This window comes from Solenopsis invicta, chromosome 11 (genome assembly GCF_016802725.1).
Source record: "Solenopsis invicta isolate M01_SB chromosome 11, UNIL_Sinv_3.0, whole genome shotgun sequence".
Lineage (NCBI taxonomy): Eukaryota > Metazoa > Arthropoda > Insecta > Hymenoptera > Formicidae > Solenopsis > Solenopsis invicta.
In genome coordinates this window covers 16589561-16604172 of record NC_052674.1, presented here as the reverse complement: position 1 = coordinate 16604172, position 14612 = coordinate 16589561, and the positions used below count along the sequence as shown (strand labels likewise).

The following is a 14612-nucleotide window of genomic DNA, read 5'->3' as shown; positions in this document are numbered from 1 at the left end:
AATATATCATATAAATATCTCGCCATCCATATAAATCTATGTGTGTATATATATATATATATATATATATATATATATATATATATATAAATGTATATAAAGTAAACTAACAAAAGTTCGAATGCAGAGAAGATTTTTTGCGTATTATTATATCTATATCTGTGTATTATTTATTATATATTTTATTATATATATATATATATATATATTGTAACAATAAGAGTACTGGGTAAAAGAAAAAAAAAAAAAACTTGTGGACTCGAACCCGCGTCGGCCGCGACCTGCAAAACTATAGGCGCTCGCGCTGTCCGCCACACCACGCTGCTACTTGCCAAACTCCTTCAATGTTACGGTATTAAAGCTATATGGTGAAATTCAAACAACGATTTCACGTCAACGGTTGAGTAGTGCATCGTCTCCGTTTAGCATTTAGTACTTCTATACTAATACTACATAACTGTAAAGTTTCATCAAAATCGGTGACCCGGGTTGTGTGTGGTGCCCTTGTGAGACGAGAATGCAACTTTGCGCATCGCCAGTACACCAGATGTTGTAGAAGAAGAAGGTCTGACAAGGCCAAGGCTGTCCGTTTGTACAAAGGATATAGAGCAGCGAGAAAATCCTTTCAAAACGCAATCGCGAAGGCGAAAGCCAAGGTGTGGAAAGATCTCGGCACCCTGGAGGGAGACCTGTGGAGATGCTCGTACCGTTTGGTGTGAAGTAAACTTTGACCGGCGGCATCCCCAACGACCGAGACTCTCAAACCGGGGTTCCTGCGGAGGGTGGTTGCTGCCCTGTTCCCGGAAAACGCGGAAAAGGACAATCGTTTTCGAGAAGATCCAGCTGTGGTCAGGCTCAAGGCCAATTGGTTCGAGGACTATAGCGTCACGGCAGTGGATTTAAACAAAGCGGTTAAGAGGATGACAAACAAGAACACCGCCCTTGACGCGGATGACTTCCCCGAGAGGGTATGGGCGATCGCCTTGATCTCCGTGAGGAACTGCCTAAAGGCACTGTTTGACAAGTGTCTTCAGCTTGAGCGGTTTTCCACCTCCTGGAAAAAGGCCGCGCTGATCCTTATCCCGAAGAAGGATCGGCCACTGGATAACCCTTCGGCCCACCAGCGTGTCTGTCTGATAAGCGAAATGGGTAAACTGTTCAAAAGAGTCATCACGTCCCCCCTTGTAGTCAGACTGGCATAACGGAGGGTGAAAATCAACGAAGATCTAGAAGGGTCGCAGGGGCTGTCCCTTCTTCCCTTCCAACAATAATGAAGGAGGAAGAGGAGGGGGACGCTCCCGTGGAAAAAGATGGTGTAGGGGTCCTCTTTCCCCGCTGCGACGCGACCGGCGTCCTAGACGCGAAGCAGGAGCGGGGGAGAACCTGTCACAGGGGGACGAGGGTAGACGATCGGGTTCTTCCGGTTCGCGCTTGGAACTCTCTAGCCTGCATTTGTGGGGTCAATGACAACGACCCACTTCATGCAGATAAAAGGACGGTTCCGCGTAACATGGAGTCTGCACTCCCAAACCTCGCCTGAGAATATGGGAGTTCTTCAAAGGCATCCCAGTATAATCGAGGCACACGGGGACTTCCTCCTTACAAGTGAGAGTATTTTAAAATTACCCGCACTAGTATCCCTTGAGAGCTGGTGCGGAAAATATTTCGGACTGCCGGCGGATGCCGGAGTCCCAAACCTTACCTCCAAAAGCACAGGAGAAGAGGCGGGAAAGGGACGGTGTCTCTTTCCACAGTTTATATATGGCAAAATTAGGGCCCAGTCGCCCAGCCGGAAGAGTTTCTCAAATAGAAACTCCTTCTAGCGAGACAAAGTTGGCCGCGAGGCCGACAGGTTTGGGGATTTCTAAAAGTTCTCGGAACCCCCCAACTCATAGGACTAGGGCAGGACACCCGGAAAGGTTTAGTGGGTAGGCCTCGACTGCAATCTACAGGACGGTTGGAAAGAGTCTCACATAACCCTAGGTCCTCCCTCAAAACCCGGTGTATGCGTAATGCATTTCCTCCGTAAACAAAAAAAAAGGGTGGCCGTTTTCCAGGACAGGGTAGTGTTGGCTTCCCGTAGGGAACTGGAGTCGTTTCGGGGCCTTCCGAGGCCGCGGAACGACTCTAGATACAGGAATTGGCGTTCCTGCGGTTTCCCGAGCTCGCTAGGGGTCTGCGGTCTCTCGTAGACCGTAGATTCAGGGATCTCAGCGACCCTGGCGCCCGAGCTGACACACCGTAATCCATCACGCGCTGAAATTACGTGCGGGATGGACCCGGGACCTTGGCTTCACCGCCCGGGTCGCGAGGAGTCAATCTCTATAAAAAATCAAGGACGCGGCGTCTGAGATGCCGCGTTTCGCGCCTCAGACGCCATGATGGTGAGTCTTTCGTTTAGTGTACAGTGCTCGTCGCGGCGGGGGGTCGGGTCGCCTTCTCCTTGCAGAATCCTGGAGCGATCTTCTGGTCGACGGTTAAATCCCGCGTGTTGACCCGTTGGTTGTCGATGTCTCCGGCTAGCCCGGGTACATCGGCGCCGGGCCCTCGGGCCTAGGAACAGCCCGTATACCGGTGCGACTGGTGCTTCCTCTCGGGGATGTTCCTCGTTAGCGCGTGGGCATTGTCGCGGGGGGTGCTAGCTCTTGCCGAGGCCTCAGGTCGGGGGATCCCTCTGGGTGCCTGTCGGGATTGGGGGTCCCGTCTGCCTGCCGCAGTTCATTATCTGGCGCGCATCGATCGTAGGTCATCCCGGGTGTGCGCTTAATCACGTGCACTTAGGTTTTGTTCTATGTGTTCCCTGGTCGGCGCGTGCGATGTGTGTGCCGTCTATTAGAGTCGCCTTAGGCCGGTGGTCTCCGGACACAGGCCTGTAGTATCCCTCGGGGCGAGGGTGAGGTTCCCCTCGTAAAACAATACCCCATTTATGATCTACATGGCAAACAATAGGGATACGTTACTGCGCAGGGGGGGTCTGATACCCCAGGGCTGGCAAGGGAGGACTAGGGGTGTCCCGGGTGCCCCCTTGTCGTTATCTTTCGACGGGCGGCCGCGCGGAGTGACCACATGCTCCGCCGGCTATCGGGCTAGTGTGGTGATTAATGTCCGTATTCGTCCCCGCGCTAGGCGGATAGGCCAAAGGTCTTGTCCAGTCCGCTGGAGGGACTCGAGGTCTGAAGCCTATCAGCGCTTCTTCTCTGTGGCGCCAACGTATCGATAGGGCTTTGACGCCCTATTGTAGCTTCACGAGCTCATCCTCGTGGAGCCTTGTCGGCGTGGAGTCTGTGGAGGAGGTTTCCTCCTCCTCGAGTGACGAGGGGGGGGGGTTGCCTCCCTCGACGGGAGGGGTGGAGTCGAGCCGTCCCCGGTGGACGAGGCCTCTGCCCTGACCGGCGAGGGGGACACGATCCTGCTGGTCGACGACTGCCGCAAGACAGGCGTCGACTGGCAGGACAGCAACGCAATCGGGTCGTCGGAGACCCAATTCTTTAAAAAGGTAACATACCCAACGCCACTACAGAGCGGCGGTGGCAGAACGCCGATCCGCGTCCGTGGGAGAGGCTCGAGCGGGGAGGACGACGCTGACCCGCCTCGTAGGAGGCGGCAGGAGCTCTCTCAGCTCAGGGCTGAGCCCATGGACGTCGATCGGCGTGACGAGGAGGAGGAAGCGGTGGCCGGGAACCCCTTGGAGCCGGTCATCGACTTGGATGAGGCGGAGGGTCGGGTCCGGATCCCGGATGTCCCGGGGGACGGATCCGACCTTCCGGCTCACGTTAGAAGCAGGCGCGCCCGTGGCCGACCCCGTTTGGACGGGAGTGGACCCTTTCGGTCCCCTTCCCCATTGTCCGATGGGGCGGACACAGAAGACCGGCTCCACGGGGTTCCGTTGGAGCAGTTCAGGGCCCGCCGACTCCGAGCCAATGTCATCCGGAGCTCGGGGTCGGAGGGAGAGGGAACGGGGGCGAATGATGCGCGGCCTCTGCAGCGCATCAGGATCCCCCGACCCTGTTCACGCCGGACCAGCGGCGTTACGTGGACCGCCAACTGGGAGTGATCTCCCGGAGTACGACCAGCAATCTGGCCGGATTGGCTGATGGGTGGCTCCGGGAGGTCGAGGGGGCGAGAAATAAGGTCTCCACAGGTTGCCCACTGTCGGGCAACCGGTCGGGGAGGATAAAACTGAACACCCATCTCGCCTGGGAGGCGCTCATGACGCTGGCGTACCACGCCATGAGCCGTCTCGGGCGGGAGAATGGTCAGGAGGAGGTGAAGACCGCGGCCCGGGAGGAGGAGGTTCGCTCCCTCCGGGCCGAGGTCGCCGAGCTGAGGGGGCAGCTGGGGGTAGCCAAGCGCGCCCTCATGCTGCAGAGTGGCCCCTCCTCGTCCACGGTTGCTTTACAGCCGACGAGGAGAAGGTCTCCTTCCCCTCCGCCGCTCCCGTCGGTCGCCTCTGCCCCCGGCTCTTCTCCTTTCGAGGAGCGAGTGCTAAGGACGTTGGAGCGGCTGACGGCGACGGTGGAGAGTCTGGAGAGGCGCCTGGCGCGGGTGGAGACTAGGGCTGCTCCGGCCGCCGTCCCCACCGACGCCAGGGGCAAGAAGAAGAAGAAGGGGAAGGGAGGAAAAGGGAGTGCGAGAGCTCCGCGGGAGGAGCCTCCTAGCGAAGCGCTCGCGGCGAAGATGATCGGGAGGCGCTTCCCCAAGTCATCGGCAATTCTGGTGATGGTGACCGGGGACGACGCCTCCTACGCAGGAGTTATGCGGCGGGCCAGAGAAGCCATTGTCCTCGGGGACATTCTGCCGCAGGGGGGCAGTGGGCTGCGGGTTCGCCGAGCCCAGGCTGGGGGTCTTCTCTTGGAGATCCCCGGTGAAGATAGTAGGCCAGCGGCGGAGCGACTGGCCTCCGAGATGCGTCGCGTCGCGGGGAACCCGGACGTGCGGATCTCTTGCCCTCTGCGGAGGGTGGGGATCCGCATCTCCGGGTTCGACAATTCCGTGACTCCGAAGGAGGTGGCCACGGCGATCGCCGACTCCGGGTCATGCTTCGTGGCGGACCTCAAAGTGGGCCGGGTGACGCGCAGTCGGCGGGGGCTGGGCTCTGTGATAGTGCAGTGCCCGATGAAGTGATGCTTCCGGTGCCTGGCCCAGGGGCATACGCAGCACCGGTGTCCTGGCGGTGTCGACAGGGCCCGGTGCTGCTTCAACTGCGGGGGTGAGGGGCACACCCAGGCAGAATGCGCGAACAGGCCATTCTGCCCGGAGTGTGCCTCCAAAGGCAAACCGCACAATCACCGCCCAGGCAGTGAGAAGTGCGTGCGGGTTCCCCCGGCGGTGCGATCGGGGAAGAGGGCTCCCCCTCCTCCGCAGCGGGAGGAGGGCGGAGACTCCGAAGAAGATCGGCCGCTGACCCCTCCGCTTCCCACCCCCGGCGCTCAGGCCGTGGATGGTGGTGTGTCGAAGGGGCAAGTGGTCGATATCGACATGGAGGAGACCCCTTCCGTGGAGAAGGCCTCTGTCGGTGAGGCCTTCATCACAGGAGTGATTAAGATTTCGTTGAAGTTATCCGGAGCATCTGGGATCCGGACGAGTCCGCCGACCAAAAAGAGGTGCGAGGCGCTCGACAGTCCGAGCGCCGCGCACCTCCCCCAGGCGAAGGTGATGCTCGAGTCCCTCCCTCTCCCGCAACGGGAGAAGCGAGTGGGACGAGACTCGAGCACCCCTCTCAAGAAGGCGCTGAGACCCCAGGCGGAGAAGGCGTTGACGCCTTCTCCCCCGGGGTCGCCTATCCTCGAAGGAGATAGGGCCGCGGAGTGACTCCCCTGAGGGGGGGGGTCATTACGCGATCCTGGGCCTCGTTTCCGGCTGCCCCTGCGCTCGGGGATGCCCAGGAAACGAGGACCCTGGCTGTTGGGCCGCCCGATGAGTAGGGGTCTCCGCTCATCCGTCGTGCCGGCCACGCGAGGATAGGAGGTAGGCCCGGTTGGTCCCCTCGGGACCACTGGACCTTGGGTAGGGGGTTGGCGCGGAACGGGTAAGTTCGGCGCTCGCCTCCTGCCCTAAAGGAGCGCGGGGGGGGGCGTGCGGTGTGTTTCACGGCGCTACCCCGGGGTGGACAAGGCGGCAGCTGACGTATCTCGGCTGCCGCCCTGGCACGTCCTCTCCCAACCTGACGAACTGGCGCGTCGGGGGGCTCACGCTCCGACCCCCGGGGGAAGGCTACTGATGAAATAGCGTATTGCTGGCCGGGGCCTTCCCTCGATCTGGGGCGAGGTGGCTCGGTGAGGTTTTTAGTTGGTAGGCGGGTTAGGACGAGCCTGGTCGCCGAAATTACGTGGCCGTCCCGACTTGAGTCCAACACTATCATGGTTTAGCCAACCTGGTGTGCCATGAGCATTTCCCTCATCGTATAAAAAAAAAAAGGATAGTGTTGGCTGTAAATTTGGATATTTTCAACGCCTTCAACATTCTGCCCTGGGAGAAAATCAGGGAGGGCATTCGGAGGAAGGTGGTCTCTTCATATCTTGAGGGGGTCAAAGGGCCTACCTAGGCGATCGAGCAATCATGTACAGAGACCGGAATGGCAAACGCGCATGCGAAGGGCTGTAAATAGGGGGGTTTCGCAGAAGGCAGTCCTCGGACTACTCCTGTGGAACATAGGATACGGCCAGGTCCTGCGGCAGCCCTTCCCTGCGGGGGTGTCGTTAATCTATTACGCTAACGACACCCTGGTCATCATTTCCGGTGACAATTGAAGGGAGGCAAGACGCACAGCGGCGGGAAGTCTGAATTTCGTCCTCAGGAGGCTCATGCTCCTAAAGCTAAAAATGGCCCTAAATAGAACCGAGGCGCTGTGGCTTGGAGGCTCAGGAAAGCTCACATTACAATGGAGGGAACTTGGGTCGAGGTGAAGTCCCAGATATTTTATCTCGTATCCATACTGTTATCATTCTGTTAGTATGTAGTATTTTCGATTGCAATGGATTGCTTTATTTTAGGTTCTAAATGGTTTTCAGCATGTGATGTCATTAATCCACCTCAAGTTGAATTTGAACTCATTGCAGTCGGAAATATTAATATTGGTGCAGATTACATGAAACCTTGCAACGTTGTTGCAATACTGCTAAAATATTCCATGCTATCCAGGATGTAACAGACATTTTGTTTTAGAGTTGGCTATCCGGATATAGTATTATAAAAATATTAGGATGTTACTGTTGGAGTAAAATTATAATAAAATGATTTTAATAAAAAAAGAAATACCTAAAAGATCTCTCATGTTTGCTTCTTCGCCAGTTGCTTTACCGGTTAATATAACGCCGTCAGCTAAAAAAAATTCAGCAGCTTTCACCGTTTCCAATAAACTCACGTCGGAAGTGATTATATGCGAGCTGTAAAAATACCAGAAAAAAATATTAAATTTTGAAGAATTACTTTTGGATATAAAATTGCTACATAAGATAAGCTCGGTAAATCATGTTATCGTTTCTTGAACATTTTTAATTAGAGCGTTGCGCAATCAAAAAATTCAACATTGTGAATTTTTATTATATTTTTATCTTAAAATATTTAATCCTTACTAGTCAACGTGGTATCATTCACATTCGAGCAAAATTTGAATTGTAGCACAGTACGTGCTACACGCGCTTTTAACTGGTGTCATTGCAATAGTGATGGTGTGAAAAATTTATAGTGCACGACTGACCCCAGCTTGGCTGGTGAAAGTACTAAAATTGGAAATAAATAATTTTGTATTTTTATATAATTGTTCATTTTATTAATATAAATATTTGCACAATATTTGTGGCTTTTAATTAATAAAAGTATTTGATATTTAAGTTATTATAGAAATATTGCATTATACGTATATACATGGTGTTCATTAACGGTTTCCTTCACGTTTTATCAGAAGAGACGATTTATCGGCTGCACTTGTAATTTGCTAAACGCTCCTTAGATGTCAACTACTTCGATTGAGCGCGCAAACGCGTTCCGAGCAGAATCGAGTGACACGTGCAGGCCCATGGTTAATATTTTTCTCAGATTTTTTTGTATAATTTCTCACAACATCTTTATAATTTTTTATGAAACATTTTTTAGATTAGAGAATAAAACGTAGGAAATGCGAATCAAACGCGGTAGTTGGTCAATAATAATAGTACATGTATTTCGCTGTTAGTACATAAATATGTATACAAATATCGAACGCGTTTCGACTTCCCTTAAAATCATTTTCAACGATGTAATTCCATTAAAATAACCGTTGTGTGATGTGTTGGTCGCGTTGAATAAAAGAAACAAGCATTTCAAGCTCGGCATACGTTGTCTCCGACTCGAGGGCGAGAGATTAACACGCTGTGTAGTCGCTTTTTCGTGTACAAGAATTCAGAGCAAATTTACATATTATGGTCCATCAATGTTGACCACCATGATGGATATATGAGCGATCATGCCGTAATCTGTGGTGGACAGTGAACATGAATCCTCGGAAGTTATAAAATAAAAAATTCAAACAAATCACCAGCACTGTTAATTCAAACCATTTTGTAAGGTGTTGACGTTACATCGTAATAAAATTAACACAGATTTTTAAAAAAAAAACGTCGTCAAGTCAGAAATAATAAAATTAATAAATATAATAAATAGAGTGGCACAGAGATAGTCAATGTTTCCTCGTCAACCGCACGAACACAGATGAGTACGAAATAATAGCCGATATGTATCAAAAAAGTCACAATCTGTCTAAGATTGCCGAGTAGGCATGGTCGAGAAAATCCGTGTCTGTTTGTAAATTCAGACTCTCTCTCTGAGATTTGATATGTAGCATCTCTGAAGTAAACCGTTTGAAAATATTCTTTTCAACATCGAGAACTTGAACATTGTCCCAAACAAAATCATGACCGCAATGCAATCTATGGTCAGTAATAATACAATTAGTTGTAGTGTGTCTACGAATATGTTGGCAGTGTTCTGAGATTCTCGTGTTTAATTATCTCCCCGTCTGGCTCACATAGGAAGCATCGCCGTCATTGCACAATATTTTATACGCGACGTTTTTCTTGGAGGTATCCTGGAGAGGATCCTTATGGACTTTGATAAAAATACCTTTGTTGAGACTGTAAAATGTCAATCTAGAGTCAGTATTATTTGTGATGCCCCTGAATTTGATAGACACTGAATCAATAAAGAGGATTGTAAACCAATTTTTTGTTTGTTCAAATTTAGAATTATTAGTGAGATTATCCTGTTGGGTATTTTGATTATGGATCAGACTTTTTAATCTTGTTTTTATAGTTTTAAAAATAAAAGCTAACGGATAGTCATTACTCAAAAGAATGTTCACTATTGACTCTAGATTTTTTTGATGAAATTCAGGATGCGACAAAAAGGCTCTATCAACCATATCCATGATAATACCTCTCTTTTGTGAGAGCGGATGCTGAGACAAAAAATTCAAATATTTTTCTGAAAATGTAGGTTTGTAAAACCAGTCAAATTTAATCTTATTGCCAGAAATTAAAAGTGTCTAAAAAATTAATTTTATCACCGCCAACTTCAATAGTGAATTTTAACCTTGAATAAATCGCGTTGAAATTATTCAATAACGTATCAATGTACGATGGTGGCATCGATGTGACAATGTCGTCTACGTATCGGTAATAAAAAGCTACAGGAAAATCAATTGTCTTGAGCACTTCACTCAAGGCCGTTTCTAGACGGGGTGTAGTGGGCGCAGTGCACCCGGGTGACAGCCCCGCAGGGGCGGCCGGCGGTCGACGAATATTTTTTATATTCATAATAGTTGCGGCCTTAAGCCTATAGCACATGAAATGCATAACAGAACATAAACATAACATAAGATCAATGAACATCCAGCATAAATATTGATTTACGCAAGATTCTCATTGGTCTATTGTTATTGGTCTTATGTTATGCTTATACGGTGTTATGCATTTTATGTGCAATAGACTTTAATGACTGCTATTATACGACCGATTTTCATGAGTCATGATAATGCGTCGTGATATTTGGTTTGATGATATGATACACATGGTTCTGACAAAGCTTAGGAACATCGCGAACTAACCTTGTGTCGTTAAATGGGATTCCCTGTACATATGAATACTAGTGACATATGTGCTTTATATACATTTATAATTGATATATTATCAATTTTATTATTATTTACGACTTGTATATTACATTATTGATGTAACAAGGTATGAGGTACATCAATTAATGTTTTTATTGTATAGAGCTGTTGTATGTAAACAATGTAAACATTATAATTTTTAGATTTTCGATCGAAAAACGAAACGTTTATTTGGAGCTGAATACAGAAAACGAAAGCTTCAGAGAGATGTAGAATTACGCAAAGATGAAGTGCAACAAAAAAATTTTTTTTGCAACTGAAGGTCCCCACAACGATAAAGCTACAGACGAAAATGATCCGCAAATGAAAGATAAAGATAGAGCTCAAGATGGAATTGTAATGAAGGAAGATAGTACTGATAATAGTAATAATGAGACAATGAAGGAACACACACTAGTAACAGAAATATCCTCTGTAATAGAAAAACTTTTTTATGATGATCCAGCTACGTGGTCATCGCGGTTATCAAATAATGACGTTCAATATCTCGTACAAAATAAGTAAAATTGTAAAAGATGTAACAATACGCCCCTCCACCGTGCCGCCACTCCGGACCGACCAACCGTCGAACGCACCGCAGCCGAGCACGTGTATCTTGCGTAAGACCCACGCGCGTGCATCGGCTTACGTAAGATCACCGCATGCTACCGCGCGCGACCGACGCGCTACGCGCCGCGTTCCGAAAGCGCTCCCACTCTAGCCGGCCCGTCCGCGCGCGCTGATTGGTCCGTTCAGCCGCGCGGAACGATATATAAGCCGGCAGCGGGCAGCGTAAAGAGAGATCCGTCCGAACATCCGATCTCATCGGATCCTTTCCAGCGCTGGGCATACTCGGCGCCTCCTAGCTCGGGGATTCTCGAGCACCTCCTCGGGAACGGGCATTCTCGTTCCAACCTTCCCGCGACGGGTAAAACCGTCGTCCCCGAGGCCGGGTATGCTCGGCCAATCCGATCCGCTCAGCCGCGCGACGGGCATTCTCGTCGCGCAGGCCATCCAATCCGAAAGCCGTGTGACGGGCATCCTCGTCACGCGGCCAATCCAGACCGTCCGGCCGGACAACGGGCATTCCCGTACGTCCGGCTAAATCCGATCCGAATCCGTTGCGCCGTGCGGCGGGTATTATACCCGCACGGCAATTCCGTTTCCGTTCGGCTGGACGACGGGCATTCTCGTCGTCCGGCCACTCCGACCAGACCGTTCCGAGTGTCCCCGGGAATTCTCGGGGACCGTCCGCGCCGACACCGATCCAGTGTCCGCCACCGTACCTCCCGGGCTAACCCCGCGAGATGAGGCCGAACCGGCCGCCCCCGTCGACAGCCCGCGCACAGCGCGAGGGCGTCGAGTACCGAGACCGTAACCGGTCAACCGCACGGGCCAATCGGGCCCCGAGCACGGCATTAGAGTGGACCGCCGCGCGGCCACTCTAACAAACGGATACCGTACGCATAGAGCGTAAACCGAAGCCGTCCGTAAATCACACGACTCATCCGAGTCGTTACATTGCGATAACCGCGAATCCGTTCCGATATCGCACGTTCCGCCGCGAACTATGTATATAGACATATGTTGTCGAACCGAGCAACCCCGCTTGCTACTTAGGAGCGCAAAGCGCCTAGTCACCGTCCGTCCGTTTCCAGATTGTTAAGTCCGTTTCCTAGTTTTCTAAAATCCTTTCCGTTTAGATATTAAGTACCGCGCAAATACGTTGCGACTGTTCTCTTAAATTCACGCGGGCCGACGACCGCGCAGTTAAGTGCCGCGACACTATTCGAATACCACGTGATCGTTCTCTTGATTTCACGCGGGCCGACGACCGCGCAATTAAGTGCCGCAATACTATTCGAGTAGTTCAGTATTACCCGATAACAATATCGGATCTGTATCATTTCATTTTTGTACTAAAGCATAGCCAAATATATTTAACCTCTTTCGTTTTCACTACCAAACCACGGCGTTATCATTGAATACGAACCCGGACACCCGGCGAGCACATCCGAGCATCCTGTCCTGAACCCAAAATCCCGTAACCGACACCGAGAAAGTACCAGCGTTACAAAGACATTTGTCATATCCCAAAGATAATAATGGTAGACCGTTCTCTAATACTTATTTCACACGCATGTTTAAAAACGGTGAAAAATGCGACAGAAACTGGCTAATGTATTTGCCTTCAAAAAACAAAATCTGTTACTTTTGTTGTAAACTATTTGGAAACTATTGTAGTACTTTGGGTAACGACGGTTTTTGTGATTGGGAACACGCATCTCGTCACTTGTCAAGACATGAGAAAGGTTCAGATCATATACAAAATTTCAAAAAGTGGGCTGATCTGACCATAGCATTAAAAACGGAAAAAACAATAGATCAACAGAAACAGCGTATACTTCAGACAGAACAGAAACATTGGTACTCTGTAATTGAACATATTTTACATGTCGTGAAATTCTTAGCTAAACAAAATTTAGCTTTTCGTGGATCTTCGAGTAAATTATTTGAACCGGATAATGGCAATTTCTTAAAAGCTATAGAAATGATTTCTCAGTTTGATCCAATAATGTCAGCATATATTCTTAGAATACAGCAAAGGAAAAATGAAAATAATGATACATATTTAGGTAATGTTATCCAAAACGAATTTCCCTTATTGCAGAAAATATACGATCTATAATACTGAACAACTTAAAGCAATCAAAATATTTTTCTGTAATTCTTGATTGCACGCCAGACGCAAGTCATATAGAACAAATGACAGTGATAATTCGTTTTATAGTAATAAACGTATAAGACACAAGAACGTGTAAGATTAACGAACACTTTCTTGGATTTCATCCCATCAACGATTTCATTGGAGAAAGTTTAACAACATACCTTCTTAAAATTTTCGAAAATTACAACTTGAATATTCAAGATCTACGTGGTCAGAGTTATGATAATGGCGCAAATATGCGTGGAAAATATCGTGGTGTACAGAACAAAGTACTGGATATCAACTCCAGAGTTTTCTTCGTTCCTTGTGCTGCTCACAGCTTGAATTTAATGATCAATGATGCAGCCAAAGTAACCTTCAAAATCGTAGATTTCTTCAGTACAGTTCAAACTCTTTACAATTTTTTTCTCAAGACTGATTAAAAAATGGGGGATTTTAAAACAGCATGTTACAAAATTGACACTGAAGTCAATCTCGGAGACAAGATGGGACAGTAGGATCGAAGCCATAAAGCCATTACGATACGAGTTAAGTGAGATATATGACGCTTTAACGGAATTGACGAATACCAATGAAATGGATATCCAAACTCGCTATAAAGCACAGTGTCTAGCTCAAAAACTTTGCAATTTTAAATTTGTGTGCTCAATTGTTATTTGGTAAAATTTTTTCAAAAGTAAATATTGTTAACAAAACATTTCAAGACCCCGAAATTATTATTTCTTCTTCAGTAGAAGTTTTGAAAAATCTTGTAACAAGTTTAACAGATAAGTGATATGACGAAGGATTTGAAGACTGTCATGCGTGCTAAAAAATTTACTAAAACTAGTGAAGCTGATGAAGATTTTCCAAGTCTAGTAAAAATACGTTTGACGAAAAAAACAAAACAGTTTGAATATGAACATAGAGACAAAACAATTACGGATGCTAAAAATAATTTTAAAATTAATTTTTATTTTTGTATTTTAGATACAGCAATAAGCTCATTAAATGAACGTTTCGAATTATTGAAACAGTATGACGAAACTTTTAATTTTTTGCGCAACAGTTCGTTTCTGAGTGAAGAAATGAGTAAGGAGTATGTTTTAGAACAATGTATGAAATTACAAGCAAAATTTTCAAATAAAGCTGGGACAGAAAGCGATATTGGTGGTGCCGAGTTATACGAGGAAATTTGTATACTCTTGCAAGGAATGTTAACGTCCAATATGAATTCAAATGCAATGTTAAATTATTTATTAAAAAGTAATTTGCAAGTGTTACGTCCTGCGGAGTAACAATTCTTTTCTTTCGAAATCGATGCAGCCAAACAACCGAAAATCGCGAACAGATGGTCTATCTTAATCGCGCAAATAAGCTAAAATTGTCCGGTCGAGTCAATACGGTTGGCCTACGCTTAACACGTGCCGGTTTTGGCGGAAGCAAGCGTTGAAACGCGGATGATTGACCTCATCGACACAAAACACTTGTCGCGCAATTAATAGGTAACGATCTTCTAAGGAACCTAACCGATAGGATGGATTACACAGATGAAAAACAGATTAGAAACCAAACGTTCTGAGAACGCGTGGGCAACAATAAGAGACAGTATACCTGGGGATTAAAATCCCATAGAAACCATAGACAGAAATGGGTATAAAAAGAAGGAGCTCTGGCTCATTTTAGTCATTTATTCATTTTGTCATTTGTTGTTCACGATTCATAATTCACTCCAGTTCGATCCGTCGCACATTCTGTGACATTATATGTCCAAGTTTA

General features: G+C 48.0%; 1 protein-coding gene across 5 annotated transcripts in view; it reads right to left on the bottom strand.

Moving 5' to 3' along the window:
- LOC105202996 (uncharacterized protein F13E9.13, mitochondrial) overlaps window positions 1-14612 on the bottom strand; it is a 123648-nt gene that overhangs the window by 35551 nt on the left and 73485 nt on the right. For all 5 annotated transcript variants that reach the window (XR_005575902.1, XM_039455116.1, XM_039455114.1 and 2 more), the window contains exon 5: window positions 7258-7385. Coding sequence is in view for 4 of the 5 variants with exons in the window: in XM_039455116.1 (XP_039311050.1) it covers window positions 7258-7385 (128 nt within the window). In the remaining variant the exon portion in view is untranslated. The remainder of the gene's footprint in view (window positions 1-7257; window positions 7386-14612) is intronic.